Source organism: Lonchura striata, chromosome 28 (assembly GCF_050655825.1).
Source record: "Lonchura striata isolate lonStrDom1 chromosome 28, ASM5065582v1, whole genome shotgun sequence".
In the NCBI taxonomy this organism is placed as follows: domain Eukaryota; kingdom Metazoa; phylum Chordata; class Aves; order Passeriformes; family Estrildidae; genus Lonchura; species Lonchura striata.
In genome coordinates, this window is record NC_140730.1 from 2,500,522 (window position 1) to 2,521,463 (window position 20,942).

General features: G+C 65.2%; 3 protein-coding genes across 6 annotated transcripts; 1 reads left to right on the forward strand and 2 right to left on the reverse strand.

Annotated features, from left to right (window-relative positions):
* Positions 1–323: 323 nt before the first annotated feature.
* On the reverse strand, positions 324–5,361 carry ADAMTSL5 (ADAMTS like 5). The gene is made up of 12 exons (XM_031507101.3): positions 5,146–5,361; positions 4,217–4,268; positions 3,976–4,121; positions 3,649–3,709; positions 3,463–3,571; positions 3,260–3,387; positions 3,048–3,165; positions 2,570–2,653; positions 1,792–1,955; positions 1,462–1,696; positions 1,152–1,223; positions 324–834 (listed from the first exon to the last, which is right to left on the reverse strand). Exons 1-12 carry the CDS (start codon positions 5,292–5,294, stop codon positions 521–523), a joined length of 1,632 nt encoding a protein of 543 aa, XP_031362961.3. The 5' UTR covers positions 5,295–5,361; the 3' UTR covers positions 324–520.
* A 256-nt stretch (positions 5,362–5,617) lies between these two features.
* On the forward strand, positions 5,618–9,622 carry LOC110483735 (polo like kinase 5 (inactive)). Its single transcript, XM_085562343.1, has 7 exons — positions 5,618–6,317; positions 6,493–6,609; positions 8,027–8,156; positions 8,237–8,324; positions 8,410–8,505; positions 8,974–9,172; positions 9,257–9,622. The coding sequence occupies exons 1-7, from the start codon at positions 5,841–5,843 to the stop codon at positions 9,425–9,427; spliced, it is 1,278 nt and encodes a 425-aa protein (XP_085418469.1). The 5' UTR covers positions 5,618–5,840; the 3' UTR covers positions 9,428–9,622.
* A 1,271-nt stretch (positions 9,623–10,893) lies between these two features.
* THOP1 (thimet oligopeptidase 1) lies at positions 10,894–20,848 on the reverse strand. Of its 4 annotated transcripts, XR_014950269.1 has the most exons (14): positions 20,733–20,848; positions 20,255–20,458; positions 17,147–17,295; positions 16,000–16,107; positions 15,153–15,255; positions 14,883–15,043; positions 14,269–14,404; positions 13,819–14,185; positions 13,365–13,566; positions 13,092–13,278; positions 12,704–12,832; positions 12,371–12,507; positions 11,580–12,283; positions 10,894–11,408 (listed from the first exon to the last, which is right to left on the reverse strand). XR_014950269.1 is itself a non-coding variant. In XM_077788817.2 (13 exons), the coding sequence occupies exons 1-13, from the start codon at positions 20,746–20,748 to the stop codon at positions 12,128–12,130; spliced, it is 2,055 nt and encodes a 684-aa protein (XP_077644943.1). In that variant the 5' UTR covers positions 20,749–20,848; the 3' UTR covers positions 10,894–12,127. The 4 variants fall into 4 exon arrangements, 2 of the variants coding, with proteins under 2 accessions (XP_077644943.1, XP_077644942.1); XR_014950268.1 differs by lacking the exon at positions 20,733–20,848 and having other exon boundaries at positions 20,255–20,495; XM_077788817.2 differs by having other exon boundaries at positions 10,894–12,283.
* Between the last annotated feature and the right edge of the window lie 94 nt (positions 20,849–20,942).

Here is a 20,942-nt window from a genome sequence, read left to right on the forward strand (position 1 = left end):
CGGGCGGAGGGGGCTCTGCCACGGGCGGGGGACACGCTCGGCTCCGCCGGAAGGGAGATAAGCGGGAGGTCCCCGACCCCGGCAGGCAGAGCCTGGCACGGGGCCATGGGGACAGCGACACGCTGCGCCGGGTGGGAGCTGCTCCTGGGGCTCAGCGCGGGGACACGGAGGCGACCCCCTGCTCGTGGGGACACGGAGGGGACCCCCTGAAGTGTGGGGACACGGAGGAGCCCCCCCTGCCCACGGGGACACAGAGGGGACCCCCTGAAATGGGAGCACCCCCTGGTGTGGTCAGGGCAAGGCAGGAAGGGACACGCGGCCGGTGAGGGGATAACCGATTTATTTTCTGCAAAAATAATAATAAATTATCACCCCCCCCCCCCTTCTCCCTCCCTCCACCACGCGGACCCCAAGGACGGCGAGACGGGCGGGGGGTCCACTGCGGGGAGGGGGCACGGGAAGGGTTCGGTGCCCGGCAGGAGCAGCCGGTTCGCCCGGGGGTCCCGCCCCGGGACGGGGCTCAGGGCGGCCGGGGCTGGGGGCAGTGCCGGGCCGCGTCCCGCACCAGCCGGGCCTCGCGGGGCGTCCAGGGCCGGGCGTAGCCGTGGTCCTGCAGCAGGATGCGGTTCAGGGTGTGCTCGTGGTTGACGTGGCGCCGCGCCATCAGCAGGTACTCGCCGCCCTCGTGGAGCGTGGGGCACCCGCAGGTGCTGGGCACCCACAGGTACTCCCGGGCCACCAGCGGGAAGAGCTGCCGGTACCGAGCCTTCACCTCCACCTCGTAGCGCGTCTCCCGCCCCACCACGCGCCGCGCCAGGATCCGCCCGTGGAACACTGCGGGGGTGAGGATGGGGCAAGGCTGAGCCCCTTCCCAGCGGGGGCATCGCTTCTGGCATCACCCCAAGTCTCTTCCCATCCCCAGCATCGCGCTGAGCCCCTTCCCGTTCCTCTCATCATCCCTGGCATCATTCTGAGCCCCCTTCCATCCTCTGGCGTCGCCCTGAGCACATTCCCGTCCCCAGCACCGCCCCCAGCACCACCCTGAGCTCCTTCCCGCTCCTGGCACTGTCCCTGGCACTGTCCCTGGCAATGTCCCCAGCCCCGTCCCGCCCCCCGACACCGTCCCGAGCCCCTCCCGGCGCGGCGCTCACCGAAGTCGCTCTGGCAGAAGTGCCGGATGCGCTGGGAGCGCCCCTTGGGCGGGCGGCACCTCCCGCAGCGCCCTGCGGGGATGAAGCTGCAGCAATCGCGGGGGCAGAGGGGACTCCTGACCCCCCAAACCCCCCTCGTGCAACTTTGGGAGGGGAGGCTGAGGGTCCGGACCCCAGAGAGGGTCACACGGGGCTCCTGAGAGCTCTGGCGAGGGCTTTTAGGGTCCTTTTTAGCGTCCCCATCTTATTGTCCCACCTGGGACGCTCCCAGCAGGGCCGCGGGGGGCTGCGGGGACCCCCGAGGATGTACCTGCGGTAGCCCCGTCCCGGCTCCGGCTCCTCGGCGGTGGCTCCGTGGCGAAGCCCCCGGGCCGTGGGGGCGGTGCGGGGCCCGGGGTGCGCGGGGGCTCCGGGGGCGGGGGGCTGCCGGCCCCTCGGGGCTGCGGCTGCCGCAGGGGGCTGGTGGCACCGCGGCCGAGCTGGGGGTGCCCGCGGGGCAGCCAGAACTGGTACTCGATGCCGGGGTTGGGCTCCTGCAGCAGCACCTGGGCGGGGTGGGGGGACACACACGAGGCGGGCTGGGAGGGGCGGTGGCAGCGGGGATGGTGGCGGTCCCCAACCCGTGTCCCCCTGCCCGCACCATCACGTGCAGGTCCTCGCGGGTGGGTCCGGGCGCCTCCAGGCTCTCGGTGCCGTCGGGGGCCCGGCTGTAGGTCAGGACGGTGCCGGCGGCCTCGTAGGGCCCCGGCCAGGCGATGGTCCGGTCGCCGTTGAGGACGTAGCGGCCGTCACTCGCCATCAGCGCTACGGGACGGAGCGGCTCCGGCAAACCGAGCCCCGCACGGCCCCCGCGACCCCCGCCCGCCTCCCCACCGGAGGCCTCTCCCGGCGCGGGAGGGCAGCGTGGGCCGGGGAGCCGCGCTCGGGGCTCCGGGAATCCGGGAATCCGCGTTCCTGTCGGATCTTGGCTGCGGGCCCGAGCCGCAGCCAAACCCCGGTGTGCAAAGCCAGCCCCGAGCCCCCCGAGCCCGGCTGGGACGGGGGGAGAGGCTCCGGCTGCACGGGAAAGGGGACGAGGGTGGGGATGGAGGTCCCTGTGCTGGTGCTGCAGTGGCCGCTCTGGCCCCGGTCCAGCTCAGCCCTTCCCAAAAACGCGCGGCCGCGGCCTCTGGAAAATTGCCCCGAGCGCTTGCGAGTTCACTGACCCCGCGATGCTCAAAACAGCATCCGAGGGAGGGAGCGGCACGGCACGACATGGGACAAACATGGGAGAGCACGGCGTGACACGGCCACCCCTGCCCTGCCCTGCCCTGCCCTGCCCGCACACACAGCTGGCACCAGCCTGGGCCAACTGGGACCGACTGGGACCGACTGGGACCGACTGGGACCGACTGGGACCGGGGCAGTTCACGTCCTACCCAGGTAGTTGCGGCTCTTGTCCGTCACCTTGATGTGGGTGGCCCCGGCCGGGATCTTGGTCACATTCACATATCCCAAATATCCTGTGAGGGGGAAGGGTCAGAGCAGAGCCTGGGCAGGGCCCGGGGGCACCACGGGGGGACAGAGAGGGAGGGACGGGGCACAGAGGGGACCCGGGCCTGAGGCATTGACCCAGCTGGGCCCATCAGGGACTCTGGGTGCCCCCCGTACCCCAGACACCCCTGGGGTCATAACAGACCCCCCCACACCCCAGGAGTGACCCCTCTGCGAGGAGTTAATCCCCCCCAAGTGAAGGGGCTGCTCCGAGTCCCTGTCCCAGGGAGGGACCAGAGACCCTCAGGATGGGACGGGGGCACCCAGGCGATGCCTTGGGGACACGGATGGGGACAGGAGGACAGGGGAGCCAAGAGCCAAAGCATTCACCCATGGAGGGGGCCGGGGCAATGGTTCATTCACCGGAGGAGGGGTCCGAGCCCTGGAACAGCCGGTGGATGAGGACACACGAGCCGTGGCCGCTGCCGCAGGGGCCGCAGGCGTCGGGGCGCGAGCCCAGGATCCCGTCACAGCCCACGCTCTGTGGGGAGCCCAGACACCCCCTCAGCACGGCCTGCCCGGGACTGGGGGTCCCGGGGGGTCCCGAGGGGGGTCCCAGCCCCGTGTGCACCCACCAGGCAGCGCCCACCGACGCACAGGTCCGGGGAGCCGGGGCCGCAGCGGGTCCCGTCCAGCACCCGGCCGAAGCTGTAGTAGAAGTTGTGCCCCTCGGCCAGGCAGTTGAGGTCGCACAGGTTGGGGGCTGCCAGAGCAGGGGGGAAGGGATTGGGGTGATGCCCAGGACGGCCCCGGTGACCGTCAGCAGCCCGGGACTCACCTCCGTGGAAGGGCACCCAGCGGTAGCGGGCGGAGGAGCCCAGGACGGGCCGGTTGTCGTAGAGCGAGCACTGCATGGCCCGGAAGGGCACGGAGCCGCTGGGGCAGCCCTGCGGGAGCACCGGGATAGAGCCGGGGGAGCCGCGACGGGGACCGGGGACAGCCACGCCGGTGCCGCGGCACTCACCGGGAGCTGGCAGAGCCGGTACTGCCGCGGGTCCCCCGTGCACGGCCGCTCCTCGCCGCTCCTGCGGTCACAGCGACAGCGCGTGTCCCCCCGTGTCCCCCACGGCGACCCCCAGCTCCACCGAGCCACCACGGACTGAGAGCGGCACGTCCCCACGGGGCAGCAGAGGAGGCGAGGGGACCCCGATGTCCCACAGTGTCCCCCATCCCTTTGCATGGCCCTGGTGCCACACGAGGTGGTGGCAAGGCCGTGCCGTGGGATTTGGGTGCCACGCGGGGTTTGGGAGCTGGGGACACCCCGGGGGGGTCTGTGCTGTCCCCCACTCACCGCAGGCACCTCCGGCTGCGCAGGGCGACGCCGTCCCCACAGGAGCTGGAGCAGGAGCTCCAGGGTCCCCAGGACCCCCAGGTCCCCTGGGGCCAAGCAGGGGCTGGGGGCTCGGGGACCCTCGCTGGTGTCCCCAGGGCTGGGTCCTGCGTGAGGAAGGTGATGGTCAGCGCTGGGGGTGGGGTGAAGGAGCCTGGGGGTGCCACCGTGCGCCCCCCCAGCTGCCCCCCAGGCCCCTCACCTGTGCCGTGCCCACCAGGCTGAGCCAGGCCAGCAGCAGCAGCCGCCAGGACCTGCGGAGCAGAGAGCCCTGAGCCCACCAGGGACAGGGACAGGGGGGTGGCACCGGGGTGTCCCCCGGCCCAGCATCACCGCCGAGCCCCCCCGGGGACCCCGGCGAGGGGCACGGGGGTGAGGGGGGCAATCCCAGACCCAGCGCGGGGGTCCCCAGGGCGGGATGTGGGGTCTGGTGCCACCAGCGGGGACGGGCGGGTGGGGGACACTGGTGCTGGGTGGTGACACAGGCTGGGTGACGCCGTGTCCCCCACGCGTGCCCACGCGGCCCCGGCCCGGGCGACGGCCCCGCCGCCCCCGGGGCCCCGCGGCGGGCGCCGGGCCGGGATCGCTGCCTGCCGGGGCAGGACCAGACCTGCTCGCCGGGGCTCCGCGTCGCTCCCCGCGCCGGATCCGGCCCCGCCGTGGGGCGAGCAGGGTGGGGGGCAGCGGGAGGCCCCCGCGCCCCACAGCGCTCGATCCTGCAGCACCCCAAAGCGCCCAGCCCGGCGCTGTGGGAGGCGCCGGGAGGGTGCGGGGGGTGCCGGGGTCCCATCCCCGTGTCGGGGAATCCCCCGGCCCAGCCGGTTCCGCCCCGCCGCGCAGCTCCCACGGCGACCGGGGGGACGCGGGTGGCCACCGGCAGCCCCCGGCTCTGAGTCCCCCGAGCAGGACACGGAAAGGGCCGGGGGGGTCGCGCTGCTGCCACTCCAGGGGGGTTTGGGAGCGCCCGGACCCCGCCGAGGCTCGGGCGATGCCGGGTGGGTGATGCCCAGACCCTGCCGGCAGCGCGGGGGGCACCGCGTGCCTCAGTTTACCCCAGTAGCTCCAGGGGGGGGGCGCGCGGGGCCGCGGGGCGGGGGTTCGCGAGGGTTAAAGCAGAAATCAGGAGCTTACCCAGCACCGTGGGGTGCCCCGCGTGGGTCCGAGCCGCCCCCACGGCTCTCCCCGGCCATGCCGCCCCTCGTCCGCGGCGTCCCGGCGGCTCGGTCCCGGCTCGGCGCCCCGGCGGCGGCGAGCGGGGGGGACCCGGGGCGAGCGGGCATCGCCTGCGCAGCTCCGGGGGGGCCGGGCGAGGCTTCCCCCCCCACCCTCCCCGTTCGCCGCCCGTCCCTCCCCGCCGCGTTATTAATATCCAGCCCCAAAGGTGCGCCCAGCCCTCCCCGGCCGCCCGTTAACCCTTGGGGGCCCGGAGCTCCGGCGGTCGGGGGGGTGCTGGTGGCATCCCGGGGGGGCGCGGGTGCTGCACAGCGACATCAGCGCCCCCCGGGACCCCCTCAGCCCCAGCGGCGGAGGGGAAAAGGCACCAGGAGCTCCGGGCGCGGTCGGATCCCCAGCCGGGACCCCCCGGTGCTGGGCATCCCCGAGGGCCGGGACCCCCGCGGGGGTCTCCGCTTCATGATCGGGGTCTTCTGAGGGGGCTCGGGGGGCCGGAGCGGTGGGTGTTGGGTGCGGGGGGGGGCGCGCAGCACCCCTGGGCGCCATGGGCACCCGCAGGCTGGAGCTGAAGGGGTTACAGTGGCGGGGTGCGGGTGTCCCGCGGGGTGGCAGAGCGGTGTCCCGGTGTCCCGGTGCCCGGCAGAGCGGGCAGGATGTTCCCGGCGAGCGCAGGGGCTGAGCCCAGCCCCGGCCGGTACCTCCGCGACGAGGGCAGCGGGACGCTCTACAAGCGGGGACGGCTCCTGGGAGAGGTAAATCCCCTGAACCGCCCCTCGCCCCCTCCCCGCTGGGCACCCGGGGGTGGGGGAGGTCCCGCACCCCCCAGGAGGGGTCCCCGAGGTGTCCCGATCCAAGGGGGACCCACCCCATCCCCTCTGGGGAAGGGGAAACTGAGGCACAGGACTGAGCCCCAGCAGCTCCGATCCCTGGGGCTCCTTGCCCCACGGCGAGGGGCACCTGGGTGGGCACCCCAACCCTCGGGACCCTCTCGTGTCCCCCCGTTGCCGCGGGGTCACTCGCAGGGCACCTTCGGCCGCTGCTACCAGGTGACAGAGGTGACCAGCGGCCGGCTCTACGCGGCGAAGGTCATCCCGCGGGCCCGGCTGGCCGCGGCGGGCACCGGGCACCGGGTGAGTCCGGGGGGACGATCCCCGGGGAGGGGGGACAGCGCCCGTGGGGTCCCCGCAGAGCCGCCCGGTGCCCCTCCCCGCGTGCCTGGGTGGGTTCCCGTCCCCGCGGGGTGCGTGCGGGGGGTCCCCGGTCCCCGAGGGTCCCGCCGGGGCTGCCGGGCTCCTGTCGGTGCAGGTGGAGCGGGAGCGGGAGCTGCAGAGTCGCCTCCGCCACCGGCACATCGTGCGCCTGCACGGGCACTTCGCCGACGGCGGCCACCTCTACCTGCTGCTGGAGCTCTGCAGCCGGGGGGTGAGACCTGCACCCCGAAACCGAGCCCCCGAACCCCGAAACCGAGCCCTTGAACCCCGAAACCGAGCCCTTGAACTCCGAAACCGAACCCTTGAACCCCGAAACCGAGCCCTTGAACTCCGAAACCGAGCCCTTGAACCCCCAAACCGAGCCCTTGAACCCCAAAACTGAACCCTTGAACCCCGAAACCGAGCCCTTGAACCCCGAAACAGAGCCCTTGAACCCCAAAACTGAACCCTTGAACCCCAAAACCGAGCCCTTGAACCGTGAAACTAAACTCTTGAACCCTGAAACTGAGCCCTTGAAGCCTGAAATTCTGCACCCCAAAACTGAGCCCTTACACCCCAAAACGGAGCCCCAGAACCCCGAAACCGAGTCCCTAAACCCCAAAACTGCCCCTAAACCCTGAAACTGAGCCCCTACACCCCAAAACTGGACCCCAAAACTGAGCACCCTCAGGCCGGGGTTTCAGCAGGGCCCAACCTGGTGCCTCGCTCTGTCCCAGTCCCTGTCCCTCCATCATCCCCTGTCTCGGTCCTTCTGTCCCGTGTCCCTCTTCATTGTCCCCAGTCCTTCCTGGCTGTCACAGCCTCTGTCCCCAGCCCCTCCCGGCTGTCGCAGCCACTCTCGCTCTGTCCCCAGTCCCTGTCACTCCATCCCCCGTCCCGGTCCCTCTGTCCCGTGTCCCCAGCCCCTCCCGGCTGTCCCAGCTGCTGTCGCTCTGTCCCCAGTCCCTGTCCCGATCCCTGTCCCCCTTCATTGTCCCCAGTCTCTCCTGGCTGTCACAGCCTCTGTCCCCAGTCCCTGTCCCGTGTCCCCCTCCTTTGTCCCCAGTCCCCCCCGGTTGTCGCAGCCGCTGTCGCTCTGTCCCCAGTCCCTGTCACTCCATCCCCCGTCCCGGTCCCTCTATCCCGTGTCCCCAGTCCCTCCTGGCTGTCCCAGCCGCTCTCTCTCTGTCCCCAAACCCTGTCCCGTGTCCCCCTCCATTGTCCCCAGTCCCTCCCGGCTGTCGCAGCCGCTGTCGCTCTGTCCCCAGTCCCTGTCCCGTGTCCCCCTCCATTGTCCCCAGCCCCTCCCGGCTGTCGCAGCCGCTGTCGCTCTGTCCCCAGTCCCTGTCACTCCATCCCCCGTCCCGGTCCCTCTGTCCCGTGTCCCCAGTCCCCCCCGGCTGTCGCAGCCGCTGTCGCTCTGTCCCCAGTCCCTGTCCCGTGTCCCCCTCCATTGTCCCCAGCCCCCCCCGGCTGTCGCAGCCGCTGTCGCTCTGTCCCCAGTCCCTGTCCCGTGTCCCCCTCCATTGTCCCCAGTCCCCCCCGGCTGTCGCAGCCGCTGTCGCTCTGTCCCCAGTCCCTGTCCCGTGTCCCCCTCCATTGTCCCCAGTCCCCCCCGGCTGTCGCAGCCGCTGTCGCTCTGTCCCCAGTCCCTCGCCGACACGGTGCGGGCGCGGGGCCGCCTGACGGAGCCGGAGGTGCGGTACTACCTGCGGCAGCTGCTCTCGGGGCTGCGCTACCTGCACGGCCACGGCCTCGTGCACCGGGACCTCAAACTGAGTGCGTGGGGGCACCGGGGGGTGACCGGGGGGCGACCGAGGCGGCTGAGGGTGACACCACGCCCGTCGCTCCCTGCACAGGTAACTTCTTGCTGACGGAGCGGATGCGGGTGAAGATCGGGGACCTGGGGCTGGCAGGGCGGGCGGCACCGCCCGGGCGGCGCTGGGGGTGAGCGGGGCCGGGGGGGCTGCACCGAGGGGGTTTCGCCCCGCCCGTGTCCGCCGGGGTCACCTCTCCTGTCCCCCCAACTCAGGGCACTCTGTGGGACACCCAGTTACCTGGCCCCGGAGGTGCTGGACCGCAGGGGACACGCGGGACCCTCGGATATCTGGGCCCTGGGCTGTGCCCTGTGAGAGGGGCTGGGGGGAGAGGGAGAGGGGAGAGGGAGAGGGGAGAGGGAGGGTGGGATGAGGGGAGAGGGAGGGAGGATGAGGGGAGAGGGAGGGAGGATGAGGGGTGATGGAGGGAGGATGAGGGGAGATGGAGGGAGGGTGGGATTATGGAAGGAGGGTGGGATTCAGGGAGATGGAAGGAGGGTGGGATTATGAAAGGAGGGTGGGATTCCGGGAGATGGAAGGAGGGTGGGATTCGGGGAGATGGAAGGACAGCAGAGCTGGAAGGAGGATGGAGAGGCTGGAGGAAGAGTAGAGGAGCTGGAGGGGGGACAGGGGGCTCAGGAGGAGGCCAGGCACGCTGCGAGGAAGAAGAGGGGTGATGGAGGGAGGACGGAGAGCTCGGAGGGAGACCAGAGGGGCCAGACGAGGGCCAGCGACACCGGCGGGAGGAGCAGCGGGTCGCTCCCGCCCGGCCTCCCCAGGTACACGGCGCTGACCGGCCACGCCCCGTTCGAGGCTCGCCGCCGGGCCGAGCTCTACCGGCGCATCCGCAGCGCTCGGTACCCGCTGCCCCCGCAGCTCTCGCCCCGCGCCCGCGCCCTCATCGCCCGCATGCTGCACCCCGAGCCCGCGGCACGGCCCAGCCCGGAGGCGGCGCTGGGCCACCCCTTCCTCACCCAGGTGCGGGCCCGGGGACACGGGGGACACGGGGGACACGCGGGGACACTGAGGCACGCGCGGGGGTCACCGCCTGTCGCTCCCCAGGGTTTCACGCCCCGCACGCTGCCACCCTGCGCCTGCCACTCCGTGCCCATCTTCGTGGGACAGGAGCCCCTGCGCCGCATCCTGCGGGGGATCTGGCGGGGGTGCGGCTGCGTGCCTGCCCCTCCCCAAAGGACCCGAGCCCGAATTTCCACCGAGGAAAACCTTTATTAGTGCTGGGAACCGTCTAAAATCCAGTCACGGACACAAGCGGGGCGGGACGTGACCAGTACACACACACACACACACACACACACACACATACACACACACACACACACACACACACCAGTTTGCCCTTGAAACGGTTAACAGGAAAAAAAACAACCCCGGAATCCAAACCCCAAAATAAAAAGGAGCTCTCTTCCCTGCCAGCCTGGGATGGGGATGGGGAGGTGCAGCTCCACGTCCCGGTGCTGCTCCTGGGACTGGAGAGGTGCCAGGTCAGTGGGGACACTGGAGAGGGGACAGAGGGAGCTGTGGGCTGGGAAGGAGGGAGGAAAGTGCATGGTTTCCCTGTTCAGCTTCACTTCTTTCTCTCTCTCTCTGGAGAGAAGAGTCGGGGAAAACGATGAAAGCTCAGTAAAATAGGACACTAAAAACACCCAGGGGCAGCGCGGGCGGGCAGCGCCCGGCCGTGCCTGAAACACGGAGGGAGGGACAAGGACAAGATGCTCCAGGTGGCCCCAGCAAGCACCAAGGAGCCTCTCCCGGACCCCAGGGGTTGTCACCGACCTTCCCGTGTCACCAGCAGGGCCTGGGGGAGGGAGGTGACAGCAACACTGTGCACTGGGGGGAGCCTTGTCCCTTTGGTGACAAGGAGAGGGAACAAGGAACAGCCCGGGGCGCCGTCACTCGTGTCCCCAAACCACGGCAGAGCGGCAGGGATGGATCTGAGAGCCCTCAAATCACATCTGAGAGCCTCACGCAGTGCACAGAGGCTGGAAGGGCTGGGACACAAATCCCAGCTCCCCCCTTGGAGCTCCTCAGCCCCCGAGGAAGCGCCCCAAGACCTTTCCCAAGCCGGGAGCAAAGGCAGCCTTTGCCCTGGGGGTCAGGAGCTTTGTGCCACGCAGGCTCTGGGGACACTGGGGACAGCCAGGGGCAGGTGGCACAGCCCGGCCTGGCTGCTGTCCCTCCCGGCAGCTCAAGACCAGGCATGGAGCCCACGGGGTATTTTTAGCCTGGCATTTGTGTTGTTTGAAGCTGTCAGCTCGGTGTTTTCAGTCCTAAACACAACCCTGCCCTGGCCCAGCCCCCTCGGAGCTGACAGCAACAGCAACACCCTCGGCTGCCACAGCCCGAGCCCCCCAACGCCCTGGGGTGGCCCCAGGATGACCTCGAGATGGCCCTGGGACATCTGACAGAGGTCACGTCCCCAAATTCCCTGCTCTGGAACACCTGCACCGGCCACCTCTGTCCCCCTGCCTGGCAGGAAGGTCCCTGAGGGGCTCAGGGCAGGATGTTCCAGTCAATTCCCTGTGGTTTTGAGCTCTGGGATCTCCCCATCTTTGCTGCTCAGCCAAGAGCTGCCCAGAGATGAGGAGAGCAGGACTGTCCCTGCCCTGGTGACAGTCATGTCTGTCCCGGGACACAAACCAAGCCGAGGTGGCAACAACAACAACAACAACAACAACAACGAGGTTTCTTAAAAGAGAAGGGATTTAAAAACAAAGATTCAAGTTTGGGAACTCCCCCTCCTCCCCGGCACCAAATGAGGCCAAAAACTCACCCTTGTGCAGAAATCAGGTTCAAAGTTCAGCCAATTGGTGTGGGTGACCCAGAGCCCTGGGGTGACCACAGCAGGTCATCCGTGTGTCACCACAGAGCCCCGGGGTGACCAGGGCACAGTCATCCGTGTGTCACCACAGAGCCCAGGGTGACCAGGGCAGAGTCACCTGAGTGTCACCACAGAGCCCAGGGTGACCAGGGCAGAGTGACCCGTGTGTCACCACAGAGCCCAGGGTGACCAGGGCAGAGTGACCCGTGTGTCACCACAGAGCCCAGGGTGACCAGGGCAGGTCATCTGTGTGTCACCACAGAGCCCCGGGGTGACCAGGGCAGGTCATCTGTGTGTCACCACAGAGCCCCGGGGTGACCAGGGCAGGTCATCCGTGTGTCACCACAGAGCCCAGGGTGACCAGGGCAGAGTCACCTGAGTGTCACCACAGAGCCCTGGGTGACCAGGGCAGAGTCACCTGAGTGTCACCACAGAGCCCGGGGTGACCAGGGCAGAGTGACCCGTGTGTCACCACAGAGCCCAGGGTGACCAGGGCAGGTCACCCGTGTGTCACCACAGAGCCCCATGGTGACCAGGGCAGGTCACTCGTGTGTCACCACAGAGCCCCATGGTGACCACAGCAGGTCACCTGAGTGTCACCACAGAGCCCAGGGTGACCACAGCACGTCACTCGTGTGTCACCACAGAGCCCCGGGGTGACCAGGGCAGGTCACCCGAGTGTCACCACAGAGCCCCGGGGTGACCAGGGCAGGGTCACCCGAGTGTCACCACAGAGCCCGGGGTGACCAGGGCAGAGTCACCCGAGTGTCACCACAGAGCCCCATGGTGACCACAGCAGGTCACCTGAGTGTCACCACAGAGCCCTGGGGTGACCAGGGCAGGTCACTCGTGTGTCACCACAGAGCCCCGGGGTGACCAGGGCAGAGTCACCCATGTGTCACCACAGAGCCCATGGTGACCAGGGCAGGGTCACCCGTGTGTCACCACAGAGCCCGGGGCTCCCAAAGCCCAGGAGGGGCTCGGGGCATGGAGGGGCAGCTCCAGGCAGGGGTGGCCGGGGCTGTTTGGTGACAGGAGCCAGGCCAGGGTGGGTGCGTGGGCAGGAGCTTCCCCTGGCAGGGCCCAGCAGCACCTCAGGCCGAAGGCACCGAGCTGCTCTCCACCTTCAGTCCCTTGCTGGCCAGGAAGGCGTCCTGCTTGGGCTCCCGGCCCAGGAACCTCCTCAGCATGTCAGCCGCGTCCACGGAGCCGCCGGGGTGCAGGATGCAGTTCCTGTAATCCATGCCCACCTGCGGGCACACACACGGGGCGGGCAGGGCTGGGACACCCGGCCTGGCTCCCGCAGCCCGGGCACGCAGGCAGAAACCTCTCCCTACCTTGCAGTTCATGATTCCCTCCTGCTTGAAGCGGGTGTGGAACATGTCCATGGAGTACACCTCGCTCCAGAGGTAGCCGTAGTACTGGGCGTCGTAGCCCCCGGCCAGGTGGCCGAAGGTGGCCGGCATGTTTGTACCTGAGGGGACACGAGGGGTGGTTTTCCCCATGGAAAATCCCCCTCTGCAGTGCTGTGCTCACAGCCCAGGGCACAAAGGGAAGAACTTTCCAGGTTTTTCCAGCCCTGCTTTTCCCGGAGCCAGCAGGAACCATCCCCCATCTGAGAGGAACCTGCTGAGCCAGGCTGGGAGGGACAGAAGGGTGGCAGCCCATACCTGGGGTGGCAGGGACACCCAGCACCTCTTCACAGAGCTGGGCAAACACCTCCACGGGGTCAGCCTTGGTCTGGGTGTGCAGCGCCTGGTCCACCTTGGCCAGGACGATCTGGCGCAGGTTGAAGAGCCCTGCTCCAAAAAACGAGGAGGAGAAGGGAAACTGAGGCTGGAATGCTGCCTGCAGGAGTGTCACCGAGGCTGGTGGCACCTCTTTGTCCCTTCCACGTGCCAAGTCACCCTCTCTCTTTCCCACTTGTGGGTTCCTTCCCCCCATCCCCTCAGAACCCCCAGCACCACGGCGAGCAAGGAAAAGCCTTTCTGTCCCCAGCCAGGTCACCGAGTGTCCCCTTGCTGTCCCCACGCCCAGAGCACGTCCGTCCCCTCCCACCTGTGTTTGCCTGCCGGGATTTAATGAGCTTCTCCAGCAGCTCATCCGGGATGGGGCTCCCCGTCTTGTAGTGCCTGGACATGCGCAGCAGCGGCTCCTTCTCCCACACCCAATTCTCCAACATCTGGGACGGGGCCTCCACGAAGTCCCGCTCCACGTGCGTCCCGCTGAACATGGCAAACTCCGCCTGGGGGACACGGCCGGCTCGGAATTCCAGGGGAAAACGGGCTGGGGGGCAGAACCCCAAGCCGTGCCAGCGCAGGGAGGCCTCACCTGAGAGCACAGCTGGTGCATGACGTGCCCAAACTCATGGAAGTAAGTCTCCACCTCGTCGTGCTGCAGCAGGGAAGGGGCGTCCGGCGTGGGCTTGGTGAAGTTGGCCACCATGGCGGCCACCGAGATTTGCCGGCTGGAGTCCGGCAAGAGGCAGCCGGGCTGGAGGCCGAAGCAGGCGGCGTGTCCGTACTTCCCTTCCCTAGGGAGGGACAGGAGGCTCAGGGATCCCCCCAAAACCCACACACAGCCATGGCCTGCCCCGTTGTGGTCCTCTGAGGAGCTCCCGGTGACCGCCCTGGTGACACCTCGGTGACACCTCGGTGACATCCCTGCCCCAGCACGTGGCACTCCCTCCCCTCCACACAACTGGGAGCAGGAATCTCCTCTTCCTCAGGCTCTGCTCCCCCTGCCCCAGCCCTGCTCCCGGATTTCCCCCCTCCCCAGGCCTCACCGTGGGTACAGGTCCAGGTAGAACTTCCCGATGGTCTCCCCGGAGGACGCGTCCCTCACCGTGTAGAGCTGCACGTCCTCGTGCCAAACCTGAGCCTTCTCCTCCAGGTGGAAGGTGAGGCCCAGCAGCTCCTGGTAGATGGCCAGGAGGCCCGTGGTGACCACCTGCATGGGGAAATACTCCTTGAGCAGGTTCTGGTCCACGCTGTACTTGGTCTCCTCCACCTGGTTCATGTAGTAGCGCATGTCCCAGGCATTGATGCGGTTGTCGAAGTCCAGCCCGCGCTTCTCGCACTCCTTCTTCTTCAGGTCCAGGATCACGGCCCGCTCCTTCTCCCCCAGGGGCTTCAGCTTCTGGGCCAGCTCATCTGGGGAAGCCAGGCAGGGCTGGGATCAGGGATCAGAGCAGCACACCCGGCCCAGGACGTCCCTGCTTGGCCCCAGGACCTACCCAGGAACGTGGCCACCGTCCGGCTGCTCTTGGCCATGTTCATCTCCAGCACGAAGTCGGCGTGGGTGCTGAAGCCCAGCAGATTGGCCTTCTGAGCCCTCAGGTCCACCAGCTCCTTCAGGATCAGGCAGTTCTCCTGCACGGCAGAGTGAAGCACACGGGGGAGAAGGGATGTGGCTCTCAGATTCAGTTAAAGAAAGAAACTGAGAGTTTCTAGCCAAGCAAAAACCTGGGAAAGAGCTGGGGAAGAATGTAAATAATTCTTTATCTCTCTTGTTTTTCACACTGTTTATAGTTAAGTTCTATCACTGTGTGTCAAGCACTTTGCACCAATGCTGTGGGTTGTTTTCACTTCAGAACCAATGGATTTGATCCTTGTGAAGCTCTGTATAAAACAGCAGTGTATTTTGAATAAATCAGAGTTTTACTCTCAGGAGTTGGTCCTCACAAAGCTCTGTATAAAGAGCAGTGTATTTTGAATAAATCAGAGTTTTACTCTCACAGCCTTCTGGTCAGAGTCTCCTCATTCCCGTCCTGCCTCGACAGCGACAAAGGGAAGCAGTGTGGAAAGAAACACAACTGCCAGGGGAGATCCCCTGGTCAGCCCCACCGACCTCTTTGCACCTGGAGTTGAACATCTCCTCCACCTTCCTCCTGGTCTCGGGCACGTAGCACTTCTTCAGCAGGGGGAAGTAGTGTGGGTACTTCAGGGTGACCTTCAGCTTCCCATCCTCTGTCTTCTCCAGGGAGTTCAGGAAGTCCTCAGGGAGCCCCCCTGGGAAAAGAGCAAGGCAGGGGCTGAGGGCGAGCCCGGGATTCTGCAGGAATGCTCTGGGATCATCCAGTGCAGGCACTGGGGGCCCTGCCAGCAGAGCACTCCATACCTAATTCCTCCCTGGAGAAGGGCAGGAAGGTGGTGTCCTCGTTGAGGTTCTTGTTGAAGTCGATGCACAGCACGCTCAGCTTTTTCTTGATAGCTTTGATTTTCTTCAAAACGCAGAAAAATCGGAGAAAAGTCAGAGCTGGGGAGGGGCACTCAGGCTGTCCCCACCCTGCTGAGCTGCCCAGCCCAAAGGGGCACAATTAAAGATGGTGAGGCAGCAGCCTGGAAAGGCTCTCCAGGCTCACACCTGGCAGGGATCAGCCACCTCAGCAAAGTCCTGCCTGCTCCCTGCTGCTTCAGGAGCTGCAGTAACCTCCTCTCTCCTCATTTCCCATTTTCCTCTGCTTTTAACCCAGTTTTGAGCTCCTCTGCTGGTGCATGGTAAGAGATGGAGGCCCCCGAGCAGCTCAGCCCTCCCCACCTCAACTCCAGCCCTTGGCACGTGGGGATTTGGTGCCAATTCCCCTATTTCACCTTCTCAGGAATTCCTAAACCCCCATTTTGTTAACATCACCCTTTCAACGGAAAGGAAAAAGGGAAAACTGGAGACATCACCCAAAACCACCGGAACTGGGGGCAAAACACAAACCTGAGCTCAGACCCTGCCCTGAGCCCTGCCAGGACGAGGAGGGAATGGATTCAGACTGACAGGAAGCAGGATTAGATGGGATATTAGGAAAAAAATCCTTCCTGTGAGGGTGGGGAGGCCCTGGCGCAGATTTCCCAGAGGAGCTGTGGCTGCCCCTTCCCTGGAAGTGTCCAAGGCCAGCTTGGAGCAACCTGGGACAGTGCAAGATGGGCTTGAAGGTCCCTTCATCCCAAACCATCTTGGAACTCTGTGCTCTCACCTCCTGTGTCTCCTCAGGGAGGTGGAGCCCGTTCCTTTTTCCCAGCTTGATCAGCCTCTCCAGGTACCTCTTTGCCTCGGGCTTCAGGGAAGCACTCTCTGCTTTCTCCTGCAAAACAAAACAACTCCTCCTCCTCAGGGAGCTGCAGGAGCAGGTGCTGCAGGAAGATGCTTCCCAGTGGGAGTTCTGGGAACACCAGCAGATGGAAAAGCTCCAGGGAAGGCTCTGGTTTGGTGCAGAGGTTCCTGTGTCACCTCAGGACATGGGTTCCTCCCAACTGTGGAAATGCAGAGTTTCCCTCTGGCTGCCCTGGGACCCTGGCAGGGGTCAGGAACCCCCTGGACAGAGCCCCCAGAGACACTGGCTGTGATCTCTGGCCATGGAAAAGAGTTTTCAATCTTACATCCTGCGGACAGGATGAATTACCAGCTCTGAGGGTTTGATATAAGTAACAATTAAGTGTGGCACGGGTGCAAAAGTAAAATTTTAGGATTCTAGATGAGGGGTCCAAAGGGGACAAGATGGAGGAAATTGGGTGTGCCTTGTCCTTTTTCTCCTTCTTCATGCCCTCCATGTCTCACTGTGGTGTTGGCATTTTTCTGTTGGTTCAGGCTGGGCACACACTGTCCAACGTAGGTGACAGATATTGGCACGTTCTTGTAAATGCAGCCCAGGGAGTTTCTGGTATTTAATGTTTGTAACATCCCACTGAGGGCAGAGCCCCACACGCTGCCCTGCAGGACAGAGCTGGGCAGGGCAGCAGAACATGTGAGAGATAAACAGAATAAACAACCTGGAAACCAGCACAGACCAATTATGGCTGATTCTTTGAAAGACAGAGACTTTTACAATCTCAGAATCATCAATACCACAGATTCCGACACCAGGCTGCTTTAAACACGTCACCTTTGTGCCCCATCAGCATTTTGGAGGGGGATCACCACTGAGATGGGTTGGATTTCCCAAAAGCCCCTCAGCAAAGAGGGGATCAAGGCTCTGAGTGGAGGCAGAGCCCTCAATCCCAAATTTCCCACCCCTCCCTCTGCCGTGCCCACACCCCACTCCTGCATCGTTCCCTTCTCAGCTCTGGGATGAGGCAGAAGGATCTGCTGGAATTCCAGGGGGTTGCAGGTGGCAGAGGACGTACCTGGAGCCACACAATCCTCTGGTACACGTCCTGCCTCATGCTCATCTCCACGTCGAACTCCGAGAGCTTCTTGTCGGCCTCGGTGCTGGCGGCGCGGGTGGCCTTGCAGGGGGACACGTGCTGGGGGAAATCCAGCATGTTCCTACGGACTGGCAGGAGAAAAGGGGACAGGGATGGTGGCTCCACGTCCCAGCACACGCCCGGAGCCAGGCTGGCAGCCCCAGAGCCTTTTCCACCACGCTGCAGGGGAGGGAGGTGGGATGTGGCTCCTGCTCCCTTTGGTGCCTTCCCTGCTGCCCAGCACATCCACCCTGCTGGATTCCCGCCACAATCCTCCCAAAATCCACGGGAATTCTGTGCCTGTGAGCCCCCAACAGCTCTGCCCCAGCTGTGGCAGCACGGGAGGTTTGGGGAGGCCTGTGCAGGGCCAGGAGTTGGACTCGATGCTCCTTTGCAGCTGGAGGAATTCCACGATTCCTGATGGCAGCAGCATTCCCTGCCTCCTTTAAAGCTCAAAGTGGGACAATCCCTTCCCGCAGACACTTCCCAAAAAAGCCACCATGCCCCAGGTGCGCCCTGTCCTGACGCAATTCCACGTGGGAAGGCAAGGAGAACATTCCCTGCTGTTATCCCTGCAAAAAGCTCCAAGAGCAGCACTCCAGGTGCTCTCCAGGCACCTGGATTCTGCCCCCAGCAGAAGCTGAACAGGCAGCTCAGGCAGGGAAGTGCTGACAGCCGTGCTGAGGTGCACATTCCTCCTGCTGAGCAAAAGGAATTATGCTTTTTCCCCAATTATTTTAGGGAAAAAAGAACTGGGAGAGGAGGAGGACGAGGCTGCTCCCGGCCCCAGACAGGTGGGGCAGCTCGAGCACAGGGAGCAGCCCAGGTGTCACGAGGAGGGGCCACAGAATTGTCACCCTGCTGCAAATAATCATCCAGAAAGCCACCAGAAGAGCACAGTTTTGGTGCCATCACGTCGTGGTACTCCCCACCCCTAAAAAAATGCCAGCGGGATTGATTCTCCCAAAAAAAATCACAGCAGGATTGAATCTCCCAAAAAATGCCAGCAGGATTATCCTCCCAAAAAAATGCCAGCAGGATTGATTTTCCAAAAAAAATCCCAGCAGGATTGATTCTCCCAAAAAAATCACAGCGGGATTGAATCTCCCAAAAAATCCTAGCAGGATTGATTTTCCCAAAAAGTCCCTGCAGGATTTATCCTCCCAAAAAATCCTAATGGGACTGATTCTCCCAAAATATCCCAGCAGGACTGAGTCTCCCAAAAAATCCCAGCAGGATTGACTCTCCCAAAAAATTCCAGCAGCAAACAAGGCACATGGAGAGACATTTGTCCACTGTCCCAGGGAAAATTGAGGAAGGAAGTGAGAGTTTTTGGGATCTTTTCTCTGCTCCCACTGGTGACACGGGAAAGCTGGGACAGCTTTGGGGACATGGCTGCTCCTGCTGGCCTTGGGTTAATTTGCTTTTCCAAATCTGCTCTTTGTGCTGGCTCCTGGTTGTGTAAACATTAACTGGGAATAAAACCAACATTCTGCTGGCAGCCACGGGGAGAGAAAAGCAGGTGACAGCACAGAGCTAAAAAAAAAAAATCCAAAAATCCTAATAATCGTAGAATGGGTTGGAAAGTCTCTCAAAGCTCAGCCCTGCTATGGGCAGGGACATCTCCCACTATCCCAAGCTGGCCTTGGACCTTCCCAGGGATGGGGCAGGCACAGCCGCTCTGGGCAAGCCGAGAACCTCCCGCCTTCCCGGGAAGAGGAAGGTGTATCCCACCTGTGCATCCCATCCTGTGCCAGCAGGAACAGCTCCTTCCAGCCCAATCCCACAGATCTCACCTTTGTACCCCACCCTCTTCCAGCAGGAACAGCTCCCCCAGCCCAATCCCACTAATCCCACAGATCCCACCTGTGCATCCCACCCTGTGCCAGCAGGAACAGCTCCCTCAACCCAATCCCACCAATCCCACAGATCCTACCTGTGCATCCCATCCTGTGCCAGCAGAAACAGCTCCTTCCAGCCCAATCCCACAGATCCCACCTTTGTACCCCACCCTCTTCCAGCAGGAACAGCTCCCTCAACCCAATCCCACCAATGCCACCTGTGTATCCCACCTTCTGCCAGCAGGAACAGCTATCCCAGCCCCAATCCCACCCTTTGCCAGCAGGAACAGCCCCCTCCAGTCTGATCCCACTGATCCCACCTGTGTATCCCACCCTCTTCCAGCAGGAACAGCTCCCTCCAGCCCAATCCCACTAATCCCACAGATCCTACCTGTGTATCCCACCCTTTGCCAGCAGGAACAGCCCCCTCCAGCCTAATCCCACTGATCCCACCTGTGTATTCCACCTTTGTATCCCACCCTCTTCCAGCAGGGACAGCTCCTTCCAGCCTGATCCCACTAATCCCACTGATCCCACCCTCTACTGGCAGAAACAGATCCCCCAGCCCAATCCTACCAATCCCACCCTGTGCCAGCAGGAACAGCCCCCTCCAGCCTAATCCCATTGATCCTACTGTGTATCCCACCCTCTTCCAGTAGGAACAACTTCCTCCAGCCCAATCCCAGCAATCCCATCCTGTGCCAGCAGGAACAGCTCCCTCCAGCCTGATTCCACAGATCCCACCTGTGCATCCCACCCTCTTCCAGCAGGAACAGCTCCCCCAGCCCGATCCCACTAATCCCACAGATCCTACCTGTGCATCCCATCCTGTGCCAGCAGGAACAGCTCCCCCAGCCCGATCCCACCAATGCCACCTGTGTATCCCACCCTTTGCCGGCAGGAACAGCTCCCCCAGCCCAATCCCACAGATCCCACCTGTGTATCCCACCCTTTGCCGGCAGGAACAGCTCCCCCAGCCCAATCCCACCCTCCTCCAGCAGGAACAGCCCCCTCCAGCCTGATCCCACAGATCCCACCTGTGCATCCCACCCTCTTCCAGCAGGAACAGCTCCCCCAGCCCAATCCCACCCTCTTCCAGCAGGAACAGCTCCCCCAGCCCAATCCCACCCTCCTCCAGCAGGAACAGCTCCCCCAGCCCAATCCCACCCTGTTCCAGCAGGAGCAGTCCCCTCCAGCCTGATCCCACCTGTGTACTCCACCTCCACGTCCGCCAGAGCCTTCAGCGTGTTCTCGTAGGAGACCTCCCCGCGCTCCTGGGCTCCCACGCGGTCGTACACCAGCTTGGTGCTCTCGGTCAGCTCGGCGGCCATGGCCTCGATCTGCTCGGCCGTCAGGTCCCAGCGCAGCTGGCTGGCCACGGGCCGCGGGGCCTGGCCGTCCACGACATTCCCTGCGGGACAGCGGCGGCGACAGCTCGGGGGGAGCATTCCGGGCAGAGCCCGGCCGCCGGGAATCGGCGGCGGGATCGCCGAGCGGGCGCTCCTCGCCCCTCCCGGTCCCGAAACCCGACTCCGTGCCCCGCCGGCTGCTCGGGGACGGGGCCACAGAGGTGACCCGCGGGGAGAGGAGACCCCGGCCGGCCCGGGGGACCGGCCCCGGCCCGGTGCTGCCGCCCCATCCCTCTCCCCTCACCGCTCTCCCCGGTGCCCCCATCCCGCCGGTACCTGTCGGCGGGGCCATGTCGGGGGTGCCGGGGGTACCGGGAGGCCCCGCGCTGCTGACGAGGCCGGGAGGAAACCGGGCCGGCCCCACGCACCGAGCATGTGCCCCGACCGGAGAGGCGGGCGGGAGAGCGGGGCATGCTGGGAGCCTGGAGGACCGGGCCGCTCCCGCCGCGCCCGCGCCGCACCGGGGCCGGGCGGCGGGGGCGGCTC